Genomic DNA, 21,998 nt, shown 5'->3' with positions numbered 1-21,998 from the left:
CTAAGTCTGGCCAATGTAGCTAAGCTTAGTTGTCCAAAAACAAAACAAAAAAAAGGAAGCAAGCAAGCCCTTTGGCGTGAGCCCGTTTTGAACTGCAGGCAAGAGGTCTGCAAGGGTGTAGAACTGAAATTAAAAGTGCCAGACGCCCAGCAAACCTTTCCCTGGCTTGTGGCAAAAAATGCATTCTGTGGCTATTTTAATGAGGGCGTGCTTTCAGACTAAGATCTGTGCATGTGGGTAAGAAATTGGAATGCATGAAATCACTATATCTGGCCAGCTCAAGGGGAAGTTGAACAATTAAGAAATTATTACAGAATAAATTCTGCACAACATAGAAGTTTCAAAAGAACTGGGGAGGCATTCTTTATTGTTCATCAGACAAGTATGACTAAACATACACATTTTTATTTCACAAAACCAGAATGATTGCATACATGCCTATGCATCCACTCTCTCCAGTTTCTATTTACAATGGATGTCTTAAATACAATTTTTTTAAATGTACCATTAAGAAAAAATGTTCCTTCACTACCTGCAGCCACATTTAATGATGCTGATTGAAGAAACAGATGTTTCAGTGCGGAATGATTCTACCTCTTCATTATTTTAAATTCAACAACTATCAAAGTTGGGCTACATTACATGCAAAGAACAGTCTGTCCTTTCTAATGGTAGTTAAATTGGCATTCTTTACTATTAACAGCTTGTAAAATTCAGAAGAAATTTTGTTGTTTCCTAGAAAGAAAAGGAAAATACACATTAGATACCACTGACAGTGAAATGACTTGTCCCATGACTCTGAAAATATCAAGCAGTTAAAGTGAAAAATAGTTCCCTCTTATGGACAGGTGGAAAAATTGCCAAAATTACTGAAAGACTTGCAACATTTGGCCAGTAGTTAGTCTCCCTTGCAGCTGTTGTTTGGTCTCGTCACACATCCTGGGGTAGATTGTACTGCAGGACAACACCACACAAACATGGCTGCAAAGGAGACTGGCTAATTGGCTGACTAGTTTTATACCAACAACTGATTGAAAAGTGGCCTACAGTTAATCAAAAGACCACTAACAAATGCATGCCAGATAACTGACAAGCTACTGAAACTGGCAAGTGACAGTCTCCTATGAAGAGGTGTTCATCACTTTTACCATGACAAGCCTAAAATCTCAAAGCAAGCAAAACTTTGAAGGAATGAGAACAGATAGAGAGGACAAAGACTTCTGACAGGACACTGCTGTCTTTTACAGGTTTTCTTGCAACAAGTGTGTCTGACTTCTTCCATAGTTAACCGTAGTTCCACTGAGGACATCTGCCCAAGTATGAAAAAAGTATCGAGAAGCTTTGACACCTAAATCAAAACTAAACTGAAGATGATAATTCCACCCCAACCAGGGGTTTCTTCTTTTCTCAACACACTATTGAGACTTGTTTCACAAAGTCCTCAGAGGTGGGGAGGGGAGGAGGGAGAAGAGAAGGGAGGGAGGAAGGGAGCAGAGGAAGGAGGGGAGGGGAGAGGTAAAAAGAGAGCAGAGCAAGGAGGGAAGGGAAAGAAGGGAGCGAAGGTAGGAGGGGAGGAAGCAGGGAACAAGGGAGTGGAGGAAGGAGGGGAGGAAGGAGGGAACAAGGGAGGAGAGAAAGGAGGGAAGGGAGCAGAGGAAGGAGGGAACAAGGGAGGGGAGGAAGGAGGGAAGAAGGGAGCAGAGGAAGGAGGGAACAAGGGAGGGGAGGAAGGAGGGAAGAAGGGAGCAGAAGAAGGAGGGAACAAGAGAGGGGAGGAAGGAGGGAAGAAGGGAGCAGAGGAAGGAGGGAACAAGGGAGGGGAGGAAGGAGGGAAGAAGGGAGCAGAGGAAGGAGGAAACAAGGGAGTGGAGGAAGGAGGGAAGAAGGAAGCAGAGGAAGGAGGGGAGGAGGGAGGTAAAAAGGGAGCAGAGGAAGGAGGGAAGAAGGGAGCGGATAAAGGAGGCTGGGGAGGAGGGAGGGAAGAAGGGAGGAGAGGAGGGAAGGAGTGGAGGAAGGAGGGGAGGAGTGGAGGGAGAGGAGGAAGGAGGTAAAAAAGGAGTGGAGGAAGGAGGGGAGGAGGGAGGGAAGAAGGGAGGGGAGGAAGGAGGGAAGCAGGGAGCAGAGGTAGGAGAGGAGGAGGGAGGGAAGAAGAGAGTGGAGGAGGGAGGGGAGGAGGGAGGGAAGAAGGGAGCAGAGGAGGGAGGGAAGAAGGAAGCAGAGGAAGAAGGGGAGAAGGGAGCGAGTGGAGAAAGGAGGGCAGAAGGGAGGGAAGGAGGGAGCAGAGGAAGAAAAGGAGGGAGGGAAGAATGGAGGGAAGAAGGGAGTGGAGGTAAGAGCAGAGGAGGGAGAGGAGGGAGAAGAGGAGGAAGGGAAGGAGGGAAGAAAGGTGGGAGCGAGCAGAGGAACAAGGGGGGAGAGAGGGAAGGAGGGAGAGAGGGAAGGAGGGAGAGAAGGAGTGAGGGGTTACAGAAGTCTTCATCGTGCAAGTATGACCTAAACCTCTTCTTTGAGGTATTTTTTGCTCTGACCAGAATCAAGGACATTTCCCATGTGACAAGTCTGTTTATTCAAGATAGTACAAACCTTGGATCCTGGCAGACATTTTCCAAATATCTCCAGAAGAAGTTTCTCCTTTGTTACTGCAGCTTTGAAATCCTTTAGTGAAATTTTTCCATCTTTGTCCTCATCCTGGTGGGCAGAAAATGAGAAACAATGAATGTCTCAATTTCTTTCATCTGGGATAGGTTTTTTGCATGAAAGATAATTAACAACTATAACTATTCACTGAAGTGGAGGTGGCTAGCCACCAACACTGAGGTGATAAGTTGTTTTTTATGACAGTGAGATAATAATTTATAGCCAAAAAAAAAAGGTTTTAATTCCTTTATTCCTGCAACAATTACAATATTTTCAGGTGCAAATGACAGTACAAACCTGTTGCAAGTTGCACCCAGGTTATTAACAAATTAAGGATAATTGAAGTTTGAGCATAGCCAATCAGAGTGTGCCTTCTATGCCATCCACTGTTTTAGTATGTACTATCATCATAATCTTGTCCACCAGTAGGTCTGAATAAAATTTCAAATAAGCAAGGTGTGCAGTTTTTTGTTCATGTTAACCTAACATGTTGTTCTCTTTCTGTTTTTCATTGGAAATTAGTAATTTACTAAGTTCAAGTCTAAACAGGAGAACTACCTGATGTGTAAACCTTAAAAAGATTTGACAGTGGAAAAAATTGTATTAAATAACTGTAATGAAGTTATAGTCCTTGAATGGTTAAATTCACATTTTCTAAGTCAATTTTACTTAACTTACATACATGCATATAGCCCAAAACATACCATTTTCTTCAATGATAAATCAACAAGGTCTTTTACTTGTTCATCTGCATCTTCTTCAGTTGATGACTGAGGATCAAGAAAAAACAACCTCAGTTGAACACTCAATTACCTACAGCAACATTTTCAAAATTGAGTTAACAAGCAGTCCCTTTCAATGAGTTGGCTGGGAGAATTACTTTGAGAGATTTTTTTTAGTCTAAGAAAACAACCTCACAACTCTTTAAAGTCTGAAAAAAGCATTCCTCAGAGTTAATCTACTTTTGAAGCCTTCCCTATATTTAAAAAGTTATAAATCAATTAGACTTTTATAATTCTCATCCCTGTTGGAGACAGAGAATAGAAAAGAGTGAAAATGAAACTCTTTTCAACAATTTTAAACTGAGAAAAAATTGAACCAACAATACAACCAACAAATAAATAACTAAGTCACACAACACTGCATGTCAGTTGTGCTGCAGATGTTACAAGCTGGTTACGTATACCCCCACCCCACCCCCCCACTGAACTCACCTTGACCATGCACTCTTTCAACATGTGTTGGATTTGTTCTCGTAATATGAAACCCTGGCCATTGAGGTCATACACATTAAAACAAACTGTATAGGGAAAAAGATAAAGGGATAGTCACTCAGTTTCAAGTTCAAGCAAAGATCAAAAACGGAATGTTCCATGATACCATATTTCTTTGAATATTAGTGCCCATGCTCTAACAAGCACCCTCACCCGAATAAGCACCTACCCCTATCTATGATGTCAAATGAGCGCCCCTTTCGAAAAAATACCCCCATCCACCCTCACTTTCTTAAATAGCAGGAAAGCAAGGAAAACCTGTTTCTATTACCACTGACAGTATTTTATTATAACATTTTAATCTTCAACTACCAGGGAATCAGAACAGGAGAATAATAGATGCCCCCCCCCCTTGATTAAGCACCCTCCTTTCAGTAAGCACTCCTCCTTCCTTTAGCCCAAATTATTAATAACCCCTCAGGTGCTTATTAGAGGAAATTAATTTTGGTGAATGCATTATCTCATTATGGAGAAGTTTTGTGATGGAAATCTGACTGAAGTTGGTTGCATGTAATATTGATTATGATGATAAAAGAGATGGTAAAGATGGCAAAAAGTAATTATTGCTTTTTAATAGCTCATTTTACTTTAAAAAAGTGAATAAAATACTGCCAAAAGTTATTGATTATTAAAAATGATTCTTCTGTAAATTTGGTAAAATAATCAGCACTATAATACTTAACCAAACTTAACTTACAGTCCATTTGCTCCTTAAATGTTCCCTTGAGAAACTTTGACAGGCCACAAACCCACTCCTTCATATTAAGATTTCCATCATTGTCCTCATCAAAAACTCGGAATACTGAAAAAAGAGGAATCCATAAATTAATATTTACCTTAAGTTTGAACAGTAAGTTTGTTATCAACCACTATCTTGATCTGTGGCTTTCTTACATATACACTCTCTAGCCGCAACTAACAATAAGTACTAAATATTAAATGATCCAATTATCGGCCAACTCATACACCATTGAAAACACATCTTTGAAATCCCTGTATGAGAGTGGCACAAAAAGTTCTGGAAAGCTTGCACAGGCCAGTGTAGTCAGAGCCTGGGTGCATGCTGGTGTGATCACTGTGTTTTTTACAACTCCAAAAATATTTCTATTCATTGCTAACCTCTGTCCATAATGATATCCTCTGTCAGTCCAAAATCATTATACAATATGTCTCTAAATGTTGTCCTGTCCATTTTCCCATTCTTTGAATTAGCTTCAAACATTCCTAGCAAGCTCTTGACCTCCTCTCCCGAGACTAAAACACAATTGGAGCCACAATTTTAAGAATGAAATCATTGAAAGTCCATTCTGTTTCAATACCATTATGGTGTACACTAATGGGGATTAAGTTTTAAATCATTTAAGTCTATATATAAATAATCATGATGATTTTGAAGCATTGTGCACTCTTGCTAATTTCTATTTTGTAACATTTTCCCGAATGAACACTAATTGATCAAATTTCTCAGTTGTGATGCTGATTGATGATGCAGTCAAACCTGTTAAAAAGGTAAAGTCTGTTTACAAGCCTAGTGGCCCATTTAAGGCTGGTGCTTAACTCCAGTTTCTGTAGCATGAAGCGACTAGGAGTATTTCTACTCCCCCCTGGATGGGATGCCAGTCTACTGCAGGGTTACCCCCCAGCATTAAATTTGCTGGTACCCATTTTTACACCTGGGTGAAGAGAGGCACTGTGAGATTAAAGTGTCTTGCCTAAGAACACAACACAATGTCCCGGTCGGGGCTCGAACCCAGACCACTTGATCTGGAGTCAAGCGCACCAACCATGAGGCCACCGCGCCTCCACAGTCAAACCTGTTAAGGACCATAAAAAGTGTCAGCAAGTGGTGTCACTATTAAACCGGTCACCATAAAGCAACTTCAAAAAACAAAAAAAAACAAAAAAGACTGTGGTGCAGTCAGGTAATAGAGTTAGAAGTGGAGGATGGGGGATCACATGGAGAGGCCCAGTGTTTACACTGTAATCCGACAGCAATAATCAGTTAAGTTCCACCTCTCGCATTTATACTCTGGTTATAGCATGCATTCTGATGGTATCCAGCAACACTTAAGGCTGTGAATATTTGGTATTACCACAGAAACGGGGGATTCCTTGATGTCAATTTCAAAATGAAATGAAAATACCAAAATTATCGCGATAAATTATTCAATATCATCATGTTGCTTCTGTTGACCCTGGACTGGCGTAAGATAAAGCAAGCAATCAAATTTCCTTGAATTTAAAGGACAAAAATGCCTGGGAAGAAGAGGGAAATGAGAAAGACAAAAAAATCGACTTTAACAATTTTCTTCGCGAGATTCAGTGTTAATTTTGCGCTGTAATCCGGCAGCAAAAATCAGTTAAGTTCCACCTCTCGTGTTCATACCCTGGTACACCTAAGGCTCTGAATATTGGGTATTACCACAGAAACTGGGGATTCCTTGATGTCAATTTCCAAAATATCAAAATTATCGAGATAAATTACTGCTTTTGATTGACTCTAGACTAGCGCAAGATCATGGAAAGCTCTATGTTCGGTGGGTGCATGGAATTACAGTCTTTTCGTCCAAAAGTCTTTCGTCCAAAAATTTTGTCATCTAGATCTGTTCTTCAAATTGTTAAGTCTTTTCTCGAAGCAAATAAATAACTTTTCGAAGGTTAGATAAGGCTATATAAAGAACTTATTGGTGCGAGCCGTTGCCATTTTGGTTCCGATAGCTTAGTCACCAATCCTTGTTTACGAACTCAACGTCGTCAATTACGATAAATACACAGAGAAGATGCTTATTTTGGGGCCATTTTTGGCTTAGTTTTATTTCTTTATCATGTTTGACTATGTTGTTGGTTATGCCGGACATTTAGTGATGTTACATTTAGTTGTCTATTGCGCCTAACAGACACTTAACAACAAGCCTAATATTACGATTTCTTTTGCGCGAAATAATTAAACGGCAAGTCTTTATTTTTGTCACTATCTAATAAAATATATTGCGTTACAACTTCATTTAAAATAATGTTGTAACTTTGACGAAAGACTTGATTTTGGAGGAATGGACCTAAGGCTTTCGACGAAAAGACTCTTGGACGAAAAGACCGGATACCGGTGGGTGCACGATCGGTTTCGAATTCGAACACTTCATCGCTAAGTTGCGTGCCATCAAATGTTCAACAAAGTTTAGAATATTAATTTTTCGATTAATTTGATGCAAGCATTCAAAGCTGACTGTACCGTGAGTTTCATGAAAGCATGGTCAACAGTCTCGTAAGACTTCATTGGACTTTTCATTGCAGTGGAGAAGAGAGCAGCAGCTAATTTCAAACATGTAGCAGAAGTCAACGCAACACACTGCAGAGACGCGCGCAATAAAAGAATAATTACAATACTTACAGTGAGTCTCGCGTTCTAGATTCTCGGCGATCTTGTCTTGATTTCGCCTCGCTGTGATTGTTGCCATATTATGGCAAATCTAACTTTCCAGGCCTGAGAAATCTCCTGAACACAGTATTATTGAAGTTGGCCAGGATCGTGCTGTCGTTGCTATGTAAATTGTGACGTACAATGGGGCCCAGATCTCAAGCATTTGTCACACTATTACCCAGTGTCTTCTCTGTCATGAAGAGGGTCCGTTAGCTGTAAAAACCACCAAAACGTTTAGCCGTTGGGCGTTAAAATTGACAAATTCCAACCGCTTGTCGTCAAAAGAGTTAACCATAAAAATGTTACCCTACTAAAATGTTTCCTTTTTTCATCATTCTGGGATGACCGTAGCCGTAAATGGCAAAAATTTTAACCGTTAGCCGTAAAAGCCATCAACCCTCCATGACTGACTCGATTAACTCAATTTTATTATTTAACTCGTCTGCATTCGATAAAAAAAGGACAGTTCAATAGAGCTGACGTTCTGTAAGGAATTGCCTGTCCTTGTCTTGGTAAGCTTGAAAAAACAAAGTATACGGAAGTAAAATTGATTGTGAGAAAACATGATCCAATCCGAGTAAGACTGACAGGTTAGACTCATTGTAGTTAAATTTCCTTAACGGTTGCCGTCATTGTCTTCTTTCATTCCAGGTTCCTTTGCTGCTGACGGTTTAGTCTAAGCCCAGGCAATGATCATCTGCGGGCTCTTTTGTGCAAAAATTCTTATTTTTTTTTATGAGCAGTAGCGATTTTTTTTCCAAGCCTTCATCATCTGCGCAGAATTTCACACCGAGTCACCGCTGTGTTTTAATCCTGACCGATCTTTCGCTTGCGACGAACAAGCTGTCTTTATGTTATACGGAGCCAAAGGGGGGAAGCGGGATTTGCTTTGTGCAACAGAAACTGGCTAGTTTATGTACAGACTTGAGCCTGTTTCATCTGAGTCATTTTTCCTATTTTGTTTTTATTTCTTTCCCACCGAACCACGAGTTCCCAGCGTAATTTTTGTATTTTCCTATAATCTTAGTCGAAAGCAATGTTTCGCGTCGCAGAAGGTGGCTTTAATTTGATGTTCATACTTCGGTTCCGTTCTAATCGGAATTCTCCCAACAAGTATATTGTATGAACCGTGGCATAGCAAGTAGGGGGAATTTTCATGTTGACTTGAGAACTGCGCGCGGGCTTTTCTTATGTCAGCTGTATTGTGACATAAACATTTGACGCAATCAGTGCGCATTGTGAAAAAGGAAACATTTACATGAAAAATCACTCGCTTATCTCGCGAGATGTCTTCCATAGTGTTCTTTTTCATGTTTTTGATCAGCTTTGGCTTAAAAAGAAACGAGAACAATAGAGTCCGATTTCGAATAGTTCGCAAGACAAGAGTGAAGAAAATTGAGAAAGTGGATGAAAGTGTCTTTTATCCCATAGTACCGGAAGCCGGGACGAGCGGTGGAGAATTCTTCGACGATAACTCCGTCAGGGAAGCAGAAAACCTCAACTTGAAGCACCAGAAGAAGAAGAGAGCGAGATTTAAAAGGAACAAAGTCGTGCCAGGTGAAGAGATAGATAAGGACACTGACTACAATATCTCGTTGATCCTTCCAGAGGAAAATGTGAAATCGTCCCAGTTGTTGCCACCTACTACTCTATCGGACAATTTTAATGTGATCAATACAGATGAAATAACGGGAAATCTGCTTTACGATGATGAGGACCTTCCAACGAGTACAAGTCCAGTCTGTAATGCCAATCAAATTGCCTTGAATCTGAATGACAAAAATGCCTGGGGAGAAGAGGAAAATGAAAAAAACAAAAAATCAACTTTGTCAAACTTCTTCGCAAGATTCAGGGGTGGAACGAAAACTACAAAGGTTCGCAAATTTCGGAAATAATTCAAAGACTTTTGCGATGGCTTAATTTGACAAAAATATAAACCTTGAACAATTAAAATGGTACAGACTTCCCTGAGTTTCTTAATGACCTTAATAATTTCTTGGCGACATTATTTCTTACTATTCATGAATAGATTTCAGACATGGAAAATGGTTGTATATATTTCACATTTAGACAAAAAAAAAAAAATTAAAGCTGTTGATGGTATTAGCTTCTTGTGTTATTGATTCGCTCGCTCTCAGATCTGTGCGTGTTGTGTACATTTGTAATTCAGACGTTAGACAACTGCCATCGAAATAAATCAACCAACAAAATAATTAAAAGTGCTATTCGGTTGAGTGACGTAAAGCCAAAACCAAAGCAATAACGACAGCCAATCATGGCAAGAAAAATACTACCAGGAACCAATGAGAACTCGAGGCGCGGGAAAACGCGGGTGACCAGGTTGTAGTCGTGATTACTTTTAATTTTGCATCTGACTGGTTGAGAGAGAGGCGCGAGTTTTCATATAGCGAAATAAAGCAAAATCAACGAAATCTCAGATGGCTTTCGACACTCATTATGAATTTTTTTTTTCAAGGAAGCTCCACTTCATAATCAAAGCACTCCTTGAAACCTGCAAAGCCGAGTTTGTATGCTGGGGTCAGGATCAAGGGTTTTCTGTCTTGGAGGACGGGAACGAGTAGGAGGCATTTGAATCCATGTTCGAGCTTTGCCCAGGGTTCAGAAGATGGTACACCTTAAGAATCGTTCCTCGCAACAAACACAAATTTTCCATAATTCTTAACCCCTGAGGCAACTTTTGTTTAGCAGGAAAGAAGTCTCTGGGAAGGTCGGGAAAGTTAACTCATCGAGAACCACGATGAGATCCGTAAAGCTACTTTGTTCACGTAATAATTTGTTTTGTAAACGCAAAACACTTGCTGGTCAAGTCTGAGCGGGTTACGGTGTCTGGATGATAAAAAACACGAACTACAAAAGGATTCAAGTTGAAATATTTATCATCAGCTTTACACATTGAGCAAATGTACACCCATCATATAATAATATAACTCTCTGAAATCCATCTCTGTACCACAATAAGCCGCTAACGAATCAAAACTTTCCCAGCCAATCAATGGCAATTCACGGATATGCAACATTTCTGGTTTTGTAATAATTATGCGTTAAATAATCAAGTGCGTTTAAACGAAAGCGCGCATCTCTTTAAACAAGTAAAAACGGGCACTGCTTCCGAGATTAAACTGCGTTTCGTTTTTTAACTTCATCTCTGGACAATTTTAGTAGCTTACAATGACCCACCTTTGGGTGAGATTTAGGGGGGGTTAGTGCTAGTTGCTAACTAAAAAAGCACTCTGACATATTAATATAAATAATAACGACAGTGAAACAAATCGGGAATAAGGCTAAAAAAAAATGGACTTATAAAGCAAGCTATATGCAGTTGAAATCCTTAAGCTACGTAAAAACTTTGTACAGAACGATTTGCAAAACGTGTGACTGCTTTAGCTACAATGGAGGTATAATTATTTCAAAAAGGTTCTTACTGATACACGATGTCGTCGAGACACTTTGAGGCGGACCGTGTTGAGGATATTGCTCTCATGAACACCATACGACGTCTATTGGTTTCAACTAGAACAATCACGGTAAATGCTGGGGGGGGGGGGTACATGGAATTACTTCGAGATCAGTTGCCTTGACTCTAAAAGTAACTTAGAGAATCAACTTTAGAACATAGCCTTAAAAGCGTGGTCGGTCTCTTCGTACGATAACCCATAATTGCTAGCAATGGATGGCCGGCCCAATAACCACTCGCCGTCTTCCCAGTTTTGGTTCCCTGAAAATTCGTTTCCATTTCTGTGTGATATTTACGAATATTATTAAAGTTCTTGATACGTCCAAGCAGCCTTAAATGGCGTGTGAAGCCTTGATGTAGGCTCACGAATGGAGATGTGGACGCGAAGCTCTCTTGAATGCCTCACTTTTTGAGCATGTCGAATGCTGATCAGTGTCGATACACAATGATTTAACTTAGCGATTCAAATTCGATTTCCGTTGTCCTTGAAGAAGACGGTCACTTCTTCAGTCAAGCGTTGATGCTTCCGCTAAACAGTCAAGGAGCTCAGGCAATCATAGCGTTATCCGTTTCTGGAAGTCTTGTCGGTGTTGGAACCTTTATCCATGTCGAAATACTGAGAGTAAAACAGAGAAAATGAAACGGAGATATATCTGGTCAGAGGCAAACATGTTAACTACAGTACAAAATGTACATTACCACTTAGGTACCAACGATCAAGACTTAAGGCTGTCTTAAAAGTATGGTACGAGCGCTTATGAGCACGCGACATAAGCAAAAGTTAGAAATTGGATACAATAATGCGCTGGGGAATGGTACTTATTTAGTGGTAAATCACAAGTAAGGTCAAACTGTGGCGAGTAAAACCAAAATTAGCGAGTCACAAGCGAGTGTGCCTCCGACATTCTAGGCAGATTTTAGGGAGGGGGTCACAAAACAGATAAAAAATGCTTCAGTATCAAGCTTGTAAGATTTTGTGCTTTAGGTTTCACCACAAGTCATTGTTCGAACGAGAAAAATTGTTTACTTACGTACCTGAGAACGTTCCTTAGGGCCTGTCTGACTGTTGTCCAACGAGACCATCTGAAGAGGGGCTAAATGTGCTGCCTTCATCATGTCCACACGGGTCCCAGTCAAATTCATTGGATCGCTAAATGTCAAAAACCCCGGGTAGGGGAGCGAGAGCGATGGAGCCGCAAACTGCTGTGTAGGTACTGTGCCTGGCAACAGCTTTTGGGCCTGAACCGGCTGTGATACTAGCTGGGTTTTATCGTGGCTAAAGGCAGAATTCTGGCTGGACAAGCGATGAATATCATCTCCCTGTTGGATGAGTTGCAAGAGCACTTTTTGGTTGGCTTTCTGCGGCGTTTGGGGAAACGATGGCACTGCAAACGCCTGACTCGTGGGTAACGGCTGGGGAAGGAGAATTTTTTGCTGAGGTTGAAAACGCGACTGCAACTGCTGCTGTTGTTGTTGTTGTTGTTGTACCTGTTGTTGTTGTACCTGTTGTGTTGTTTTTGAGGTGGGATGAGCAGATGTAATAACATGTGACATCACATTCACCTGCGCTTGTTTCTGCTGCTTCTCTTTTTCCTGCTGAGCTAAAAGTGTCTGAGGAGGCAGGGCTGTTTTTGACGCCGTCGGCACAAGCAAACTATTTACCTTCACCGGCTGCTTCTGAAAAGACGTTGAGGACGAAGACGTGCTTGGCGCAGTGTTCAAATTTGTCTCTGGACGTTTGTTTTGCTGTTCCTTGTTCTTGCCGCCTCTTAACTCCCCGTTTGGTATTTCCTTTTCTACAACACTGCCACTCACTGGTTTAACACTAGAACTCAAAGGGACCTTACCATCCTTGGTGCCTGGAGAGACATCCACTTTGGGTGCCCCATCTGAACCAGCACTTATGGACCCTCGCGGACCATAATTGCTCGGCGTGGTTTTGGTGTCGGTTGACAATGCACCCTGCGTTACAGCTGTCACGCCAGAGCCACTCACAGCCGGCTGCTTTGCGTTGGACGGCGTGACCGTGGAGCTTGTGTTTGTACAGGACATGGGAGTGGCTAACCGAGCATTCACTTGTAATAACTGGTTTTTCCGGTTTGTCAGGGTAGACAGACGTTCTTCGAGCCGTGAATTGTCGGCTTTAAGCTGATGTAAGCTGGACATCAGTGACGCAACTATGAAGCAGAGAGAGAAGAAAAATAAGTGGAGAGGTTTAAAAGAGAAAACCACTGTTTGTACCTCACGATCAAAAATTCCTGTGGATGGTATTCCACGGACGATTCGTCTTGAAAGCAACCAAACAAACAAAGAAACCAAAAGAAAAGAAACCAAGCGGAAACTGATCAAGGCTCGACCACACCCTAACATTAGTCTTCATATTCTCTATACTGTTCCCTTAATATTCTCTGTGATACTGGTAGGGAGAATTTGATCGACAATCCGAAGCTTCGAAATATGGTGATCGCTTCCTTTATTCTCATGACCATTTCTCATTTGATCCAAAGGTGATGTTTTAAAGAGAAATTAGAAGTCAGTCTCTTACGGGTAAAGGGTGAAGTGTTTCATTTTTTCTCGTTGCCATGTTCCCACCAATCACGTAGCTCCTTTTTCTGCCTTTAAAGCACACACAACCCACAATTCCCCTATTCGCTCCGACGAAGGGCTAACGCTCGAAATGTCAGCTTTTATAATCGTAACGGTGGCCAATTTACCATTTCAACTTTGTTGATATATTCAAATTGTTTCATTGAGGCCCTGCCTCTTTCTCCCGCCAGCAATGCAAACATAAACGCTACAACTTCAACACAGCTTTCAGAAATTGCTGGAAACGCACAAACAAAGTTTTATTCATAGACAGACGGTTAAGGAAAATGAAATCGTACAGCCAAAATGACTGGAAATCTACTACGAAAATAACAGCTTGGCTGAAGATTTTAGAAATTAAGAATATACAAAAAAAAAACAAAAAAAAAAAGGCAGTTATTAACAAAAGATTACCTACGTCGTTCTTAAAATCAGCTCTGAAATAATATTTGGTTGTAACAAATCCTTCAGCCTGCGGGACAGGCTTCATTTGTTTACGCCTTTCAGGCAAGAGGAGGGAGGCGCGAGGCGAACGCGGAGGACGACACATGCGCGAGATACGCGTGTCTCACTCGTTACACGCCCTCATGCGCGCGAGAGACGCGTGTCTCACTCGTTACGCCCTCATTTGATATCGCTTCATGTACTTACCATCATACTGCGACGCTTGCTGCATGAGAAACTGAGCCCCCTGTTCCCACTGATATTCCAGCAGTTCTTCTAAACTTGTTGGAAGTTGTCTGTGATAAAAATGGGAGACCCGTTGAAAGACACCCATCCCCTTGTGCTGGGGGAAGAGTTATTATTGATCGCCGGGAGTAAATTTTTTTTTTTTTTTGGGGGGGGGGGGGGAAGAGGAATTGCCGTCTCAACTCAAGGGGGGACTGATGAAAATTGACTACCAGTAAGGGGGATCACTACAAGGCCACAGAGCCTCATAGGGGTTCAGGTCAATTTTATAATGACATAAACAAAATCCTCCCACTCCTCCCAGGCAATGAATATTGACTGAATAATGAAACTAAGACCAGCTACGAAAAATAAAAATTGAAGTGATTACTTACAAAGGTCCTTGGGTCACATTGTTGTTTGGTGGCCGTTGTAGATGGCCGTTCTCGAGAAGTCCTCTGTTTCGTGGTTGTGGGATCATGTACGCGTTCGGACTCGGAGTCCTTGGACCGTTCTGACGTACACTCGCTCCTTGAGTATTGCTCGGAAGCACATTCTGATTAGAAAAAGTTGGCAACGATGGAAGAGATGTTGATGCCCCGTGGTTTTCCTGAGGAAATGTTGATGAAAATGCTGTATTTAAAGGGGAAGTCACTGTATTCGAGGAAGAAACTTGCGTTCCATTCTTGCGACTTACTGTGGGAGTGTTGTTCTTTTTCTTTAAGGGGGGCCTACCAACTTTTCTCTTGGGTTCATCCCCACTCTTGGGTGCAGCCCGTTTCTTAGTTTGAGTATTACCCACCACAGTCGGTTTAATTGTCTGTTTAGGTGCAGTTGCCTCTGTTGGCATAACTATCTCCATCTGTTTTGCTATCTCAGGTACTAGGACGCTGGAGGAAGGTTGTGGAATGTCCTGCAACTGAGAAGATACAGATTTAGGCAGCATTTCCGGACCAAGAATTGCCGCCGGTCTTGGGACAGTGTCCTTGATGGCAGTAGCTGCTATGCTGGAGGCACCACTCTGAACAGGCAGAGTTGACAATGGCACTACCCCAGGTACTGCCAACTGGATAGGGATATTACCAGTTATGCTGTTCAGTGGTTTCGGTGTCTCTACAGCTGTCTTAGAATTACAAGGTGACTCTGTCGGTGTCTTAACAGTAGAGGGCTTTCTTCCTCTTTGTTTAGGAGTGACAGGTTGACTAGTCGTGCTGGAGGCATTGCTGTCAACCTTAGGTGATTGTTCAGTGGCTGTAGCAGCAGATGTAGGACCAGTGGACAACCTTGGTTTTGGAGCTTTCTTTTCTTTTTCTTTTTCTTTATCTTTATCAATCTTTGGTTTTTCTACACTGTCCTTGATGTCTTTGTTCTTTGTATCTTTTTCCTTGATATCTTTCTCTTTTTCTAGAATCTTATTCGTTTTTTCTGCGGGTTTACTGTTGAACAGAACACCTTTAGCCTGTCAAAAAAAAAAACAACAACAACAACAACAACAACAAAAAAAACAAAGTTGCGTGACATGAAACTTACACATTCACCGTTAGGTTAAAATTGAAATAAGAGATATGATGATTGGAGTGAGCCTTTTAAGAGAAAATTTTTTCTGTCATGATTTACCTGCCTGATTAAAACTGGATTTGTTTACTGTTAATGTGGGAACCAGTTACAGGTAAGTGTAAGGTCAAGTCTCTTCATGAGCCAAGTGGCCCATCAGACTGGCGCTTAACTCCGGTTTTCGTTGCATGAAGTGACCAAGAGTATTCCCACTCCCCCCCCTGGAGGGGATGTTGGTCCATTGCAGGGTTACCCCCCAGCATTAAATTTGCAGGTACCCAATTAAGCACCTGGGTGAAAAGAAGCACTGTGAGAGTGAAGTGTCTTGCCTAAGAACACAACACAATGTCCGCAGCCAGGGCTCGAACCCGGACAACTGGATTCGGAGTCGAGCCCACCAACCATGAGGCCACTGCGCCTCCCACACAGTAAGTATACAGTGACAAAAAAGCAAATTCTGCACTCAATCCAAGTGGCCTATCCAGTTGGAGCTTATCCCAGTTTCTGTGGCATGAGGAGACTGGGAGTATTGCCATTTCCCCTGGATGGGATGCCAGTTGGTCTACTCCAACCTCTTAAGCCTCATCAACTCTCCCTCCCCAACCCTCTTGAGCCTGATCCACTCTACCCCCCTCCCCCACCCATACACACACACAAAAAAACGTGATCACAAAAAAATTCTCATGCATTACCCTCTTATTCCAGTGGAACTGGCAGTAACCAACATACTTGACTGTCGGACCTGACTGGCCATCATTTTCCTCACAAAGCAATCCAGAACTCTGCGCACTGACAAACAACACAAAACAAGAGATTATTCAATTAGGAAGGTATCACCTGGTCAGTATTAATTTTCTTGTCAAGGCAGAGTTAGGGTAGGTCTTAATTCCCTTAGCCCTCTACACCCTTTGTGCGACAAGCATCTAATATCTCCTTACAGTAATACTGCTTAATCATTTGTTAAGACCATGAGAATATAGGAAATGATCATTAAAATACATGTAAGAAGCTTTGATTGTTCAATGAATTCTCCTAGACAGTACCAAAGTAAATGTATGGAGAGGAGTATAGAGATCATAGATATTGAGATTCAGGTGTAAAGGTTTAAGAGACTGTACAGTCGAACCTCAATTATCTGGACCTCGATTATCCGGACCTTGATTATCCAGACTATTCGATTATCCAGACTTTTTTCTCTGGTCCCAATTTTTTCATGAATATTAATTAGTTGTGATCACAAGAACTCAAAGTTGTAAAAAGCCCAATAATCCTTTCAAAAGACTGTTGAAACAGTGTATTATCCTGTACGTTTTTCAAAATTCGCAAGTGTGACAAGACAAAGAAATATTCTGATGCACTCAGCTGATATCTGATTGGCTCAATTGTTTTGTTGCCGAGGGAATTTCAGGCTTGATTTGGTCCTAGTATCGACTAAAAAGGCAGCGCAATGTTTCAAAAAACGTTTGTTGTACATGGAATCACAGGACGATATTGACCCTGTGCAGTTAATGCAGCTAAGACGAATGATGGACTACACAATGTAATCAAGCTACAAGTCTTAGAGGCAAACAAACATGCTTGAACATCTTAGACCTTTGTAAATACCTGAACTGAAAGTTTTATTTGTAAATACATACAGGCTGTGTAGATTTCACAGTCAAAATGATGTTTTCTTTGCAATATACCTTTTGTTTACAATTCTATCTCATTAATATTCATATTTTCGATTATTAAGGACTATCTATCATCTGGACTATTTACCGAGGTCTCGACCAGTCTGGATGATCAAGGTTCGACTGTAGGTGTTTAAACCAACTGCCAGGTGAAGAGCATCAAAACCACTGAGAAGATTGTTGTCAAAATTCCTCAAAAAATTACTTTAAACTTCAGTACCACTCAGGTATGCATGTATGTTAACTGTGCAAACACATTTCACACTCAGATGCAAGTCATAAGACATGCATATACACAATCCATACATGCCTAAACACAATCCATACATGCATAAACACAATCCATACATGCATATACACAATCCATACATGCATAAACACAATCCATACATGCATAAACACAATCCATACCTGCATAAACACAATTCATACATGCATAAACACAATCCATACATGCATAAACACAATCCATACATGCATAAACACAATCCATGCATGCATAAACACAATCCATACATGCATAAACACAATCCATACACGCATAAACACAATCCATACATGCATAAACACAATCCATACATGCATAAACACAATCCATACATGCATAAACACAATCCATACATGCATAAACACAATCCATACATGCATAAACACAATCCATACATGAATATACACAATCCATACATGCATAAACCCAAGACATGCACAACTTTCAAATGTATGGGTCTTTGTCATTCAGAAGGGATGTAGATAATAGCCGGAAGCCAGGAAAATTACCCAGCTGTGAATACAATTTTTCTGGCTGTAAAGCACTACTTCTTTCTTTAAAATATTTTTAAATGTTGTCAGAAGATTTTTATTTATTTATTTAATTTTTTTACAGCTTCATTGCTGTCTTAGCTGAACTGAAAGGATTGTAAACACTCCATTTAGTACGACAATTGCATCATTCGCATCGCATTGTCCATTTTGCAGAGTCAATGGCCAGCGGTATTTGTAATTCATGTATGCGAAATAATGAATGCCACAGGCACGCTTAACTGGGCCTTTGGTCCAAATACCCGGCTATCATTGCTAGATTCCCGCCTGTTAAAAACTTTAGCTACATCCCTGATTCAGTGTTATAAGTTAGCTTTGTGTGAAAGTGTTGTGTTTGATAAGTTGAAGAATTGATAACAGCTATTGTATGACATGCCCATTGCATCGCTTCGTGTATTTATTGAAAAACATGCAGTAGCGATAGATAACTTGCATGATTTGATATGTTGATGCATATGGCTTACCAAGTGACATGAAAAGCGTATCTGCATCCTGCCTTGTTGCAGCTCATACAGGCTCCATGAGCTGTCTTACTCTCCCGTCCTCTCTCTTCACAAATATAACAAGTCTGATGAGAAATGCAAATTACAGTAGTTAGCCACAATCTGTAATGACCATGAGTCAAAATAACAGATATCTGAAACACTGCTGAAGGAGACCAAAGTTGTACACCCTGATGCCAAGAATGTTTGCATAATGAATATTTTGAACGGAGGTTCATTTTCCTTTAAGTTTCATTATAAAGTGGTTAGAGATTAGCAATGAGTTCCCTGCTGAACACAAGTAAGAGAGAAAGTGCCTTGCATGTGTGTGTGTGTGTGTTTTGTTTTCAAAAAGCAGGTTGAAATATTGCCTTACCAATCCTCAGAACTGAAATCTAACTCTAATAATAATAATGTTTAATACTTCTATAGCACCTTTTACATGCACATATGATCAAAAGCGCTTTACAAAATACAAAATCACCTATAGTATAATAAATTACATAATTAAATAAAAAAGTATCTAAACTAACTAAACTATTTACATTATAATTACATGAGACTAATTAGAGAAAAGTGAAATATGCTCTTCTGAATAAATGCGTTTTTAACATTGTCTTGAACGTGGTTATATCAGTCTGGTCTCTTATCTCTCTTGGTAGTCCATTCCAAGTTCTTGGGGCAGATGCTTTGAACGATTGGTCACCCAATGTAACTTTAAACCGACGACTAGGATCTTCAAGTATCAGACCATTACATGCCGACCATAAAGAGTACCTGCTATTTTCCTTGATAAACAACAAGTTACTCGAATACTCTCCAATCTCTTGGATGGCTAATCCTGAAATCTACAGCGCACGTCAATTATTTCAATTCTTAACACTTGTTTACCTGACAGTGTATTGAAATTGCTGGTGGAAGTTGTGAACTGACTACTCCCAAGAGTAACAAGATTGACAAATCAGTACCTTACAGAAGCGATCATGAGGAACAGATGCCAAAATGATTGGTTCCATGGTAGAAACATTTCCAAATCTCACTTCAGGAATGTACAGAGCACAGACAACATGGGCCCAGCCTGAAAAACAAGAATTAAATTTAAAAAATTCAAGTTAACTCAGAGACTTAAAGACAGCCTATGAAATCAAAGTTTCTGCTGTAGATATAAAATGGAACACTTCAGTTAACCTGCAAGCCTTATCAACTTCTAAATGTATCAAATGCCAGAAAGGTTTGTTCTATACTCGAGAAGTGGGGAGAAACACTTGACTACATCTTCTGTTTCTCCTTATACTTCTTTTGTGCTCTAGCTTTTCCTGTGTGCTTTACAACAGAATAGGGTACAGTCAAGGCTTCTCTATTTGTTAAATATCATATAGTTTACAGCACCTTGGGGGAAGATGTAGTGAGTCCTGAGTACTGATTGGCTACCTAATCTTGACCTCATGCTTGTTCAATAATGCAAATCTTTATTATCATTATCACAATGACTACTGAGTAGACTACAAGCTTACCTCCAGTATCTGTTCTTTTAAGAGCACCTTCCTTATATGGACACAATTCACATTTCTGCAATTAGACAAATGTAGTTAAAGGTAACAGTCCAAATGACTCTAGAAAATGACAGTAGGATAGCGCATCAAAGTTTGAAATTATGATTTTTTTACATTCACATCTGGAATCTCTCAATATATAGGGTCTGGGCAAATGGAAAGCACTGGTTTTTCCCAGCTCAAATCGAACATGCATTTCTATGCCTACCTCAAATGTACATGAAAGTTGTGCTGTCTGTTTTCAGTGCCTTAAAGACTGAAAAATATCTTTAGACATCATCTACAACATTTGGGCACTTAGAACATATTTTTCCTGGTAAACCTTGAATAGTCCTGATAGATGGTTTTCAGGACACAGAAGAAAGAACTGGAATATTTCAGATATGGACAGAATTGTGTTATGGACTTGTTGTGACTTGGATTCCTGTTGATTTCTTTTACTTTTCTACATCTCTTAGATAAAGATTCATGCACATATGTGCAGTGTTTCAATTTCCAGTATCTTTTGATGGTTTGGAAATTTAAATTGAAATTTTAAGCCTGAATAATCAATAAGCAACAAGCCCTTGTCAATCTAAATGAAAAAAATAATGAGTTGGACTTTAAAGATGAAATTCAAATCAGTTACAGAAATGTTTGACAATTGAACAACTTAAAAGTGACAAGAAATATATTTCTTTCCTAACACTTAACACGTGCTCTGTACATTATAGCGATGTTACAAAGCTTATGAAAGGTTTTCTTTTTCTCAAAACCAAGAAGTTATGTCTCTAATTAAGATCTTTATTCCGTGAACCCTAACAAAAGTCAAGTGGCCGATCGAAGGGCCCTTCCGAAGCTAACCTGCAAATGTAAACCGAACGATCAGCATGAAATCCAAAACTTGCGTGTCGAGTCACGCTATCTTGTAAACACGAACTTCGTGACAGTTTAATTGAGAGAAATTTACAAGTTAAATCATACAAGCATTTAGTTCACAAACGAAAAGGAAACCTATTCTGGAACTGCTGAAAGCTCCAGATCTGTACTAGGAACTGTCAAGTGTTATAGACTAATATAAGCGGCTTACCACTCGAGCGATTCTTTCTTGGGATTCGCATTTCCGACAAAACCACGGTCCCTTTGGAACTTGCACGATGCCGTAACACGCTGATAATTAATAAGTACACAGTCTTGGATCATCAAGAAAATTCAAATGCTGCAAGGAATCTTTGAGGTATCTAAAAGGTAGGTTCTACTTACCCTGATGAACGGCAACATTGCAGCCATGGCCGTCACAGTAAACCAGTGGATTCTCATCCCATCCTCTTTCGTCCGAACAAACACAACAACCTCCTATCATCTCTTTTACCATGTTTAGCAGTTTCGATGATTTGAAACCCCTGTAAGGAGCGTTTCTGGCCTGGACTACACCGAATCAGGCATGGGGGAGACAAAAGAACCACTTTGGAGTTTGCGTTTGGTTCCCAAAACTAAAATGGACGCGCTCGACGCGCGAGGCTCCACATGTGTTTAGTGCGGCTGCGTGAATGGCGGATGCGCTGACCGCCCAGGAATCACTGCAGGACCTATTCTTTGACTTTTTGCTCGAAGCAACTCAGGTCTAACAGAGTCTACAATTATTTTGGCCTATATGGTCCCGTAGACTAAGACTATAAATATTGCAGCTTTCTGATGCGCCCGTCCATTTATTACATTTTTGGAACTTCTTTATACGTTAATTCCTAATTAAACGATGAGGGAATCGATTTTGTCGTTATCGCTAACATTGTTGCAACATATTAAATGAGAATTTATTCAGATTTCTAATTAACAATTATTCCACGAGCGCGCGTTGGATATGAGATGATAGATAGCC

General features: G+C 40.5%; 2 protein-coding genes across 2 annotated transcripts; both read right to left on the bottom strand.

Moving 5' to 3' along the window:
- Nucleotides 1–336: 336 nt before the first annotated feature.
- LOC111331482 (calaxin) lies at nt 337–7,462 on the bottom strand. Its single transcript, XM_022936606.2, has 7 exons — nt 7,300–7,462; nt 5,031–5,165; nt 4,609–4,713; nt 3,852–3,937; nt 3,342–3,407; nt 2,584–2,688; nt 337–735 (listed from the first exon to the last, which is right to left on the bottom strand). Exons 1-7 carry the CDS (start codon nt 7,364–7,366, stop codon nt 697–699), a joined length of 603 nt encoding a protein of 200 aa, XP_022792341.1. The 5' UTR covers nt 7,367–7,462; the 3' UTR covers nt 337–696.
- A 2,746-nt stretch (nt 7,463–10,208) lies between these two features.
- LOC111331480 (zinc finger protein zfp-1) lies at nt 10,209–21,662 on the bottom strand. The gene is made up of 10 exons (XM_022936604.2): nt 21,383–21,662; nt 21,210–21,289; nt 20,102–20,156; nt 19,556–19,665; nt 18,570–18,673; nt 16,306–16,402; nt 14,455–15,518; nt 14,042–14,130; nt 11,840–12,981; nt 10,209–11,420 (listed from the first exon to the last, which is right to left on the bottom strand). The coding sequence occupies exons 1-10, from the start codon at nt 21,492–21,494 to the stop codon at nt 11,367–11,369; spliced, it is 2,907 nt and encodes a 968-aa protein (XP_022792339.2). The 5' UTR covers nt 21,495–21,662; the 3' UTR covers nt 10,209–11,366.
- Between the last annotated feature and the right edge of the window lie 336 nt (nt 21,663–21,998).

Source organism: Stylophora pistillata, chromosome 12, assembly GCF_964205215.1.
Source record: "Stylophora pistillata chromosome 12, jaStyPist1.2, whole genome shotgun sequence".
NCBI classification, from domain to species: domain Eukaryota; kingdom Metazoa; phylum Cnidaria; class Anthozoa; order Scleractinia; family Pocilloporidae; genus Stylophora; species Stylophora pistillata.
This window is presented reverse-complemented; position numbering and strand designations above follow the sequence as displayed.

Coding starts and splice junctions, on each gene's coding strand:
- LOC111331480 (XM_022936604.2), bottom strand. CDS start 21,494: ATGGTAAAAGAGATGATAGGAGGTTGTTGTGTTTGTTCGGACGAAAGA. Junction 20,157..21,209: donor AAGAAAGAATCGCTCGAGTG/GTAAGCCGCTTA, acceptor GTCTAATTGCAG/AAATGTGAATTGTGTCCATA. Junction 14,131..14,454: donor AATGTGACCCAAGGACCTTT/GTAAGTAATCAC, acceptor TTTTTATCACAG/ACAACTTCCAACAAGTTTAG.
- LOC111331482 (XM_022936606.2), bottom strand. CDS start 7,366: ATGGCAACAATCACAGCGAGGCGAAATCAAGACAAGATCGCCGAGAAT. Junction 4,714..5,030: donor GGATATCATTATGGACAGAG/GTTAGCAATGAA, acceptor CTCTTTTTTCAG/TATTCCGAGTTTTTGATGAG. Junction 736..2,583: donor AATGTCTGCCAGGATCCAAG/GTTTGTACTATC, acceptor TTTTCTTTCTAG/GAAACAACAAAATTTCTTCT.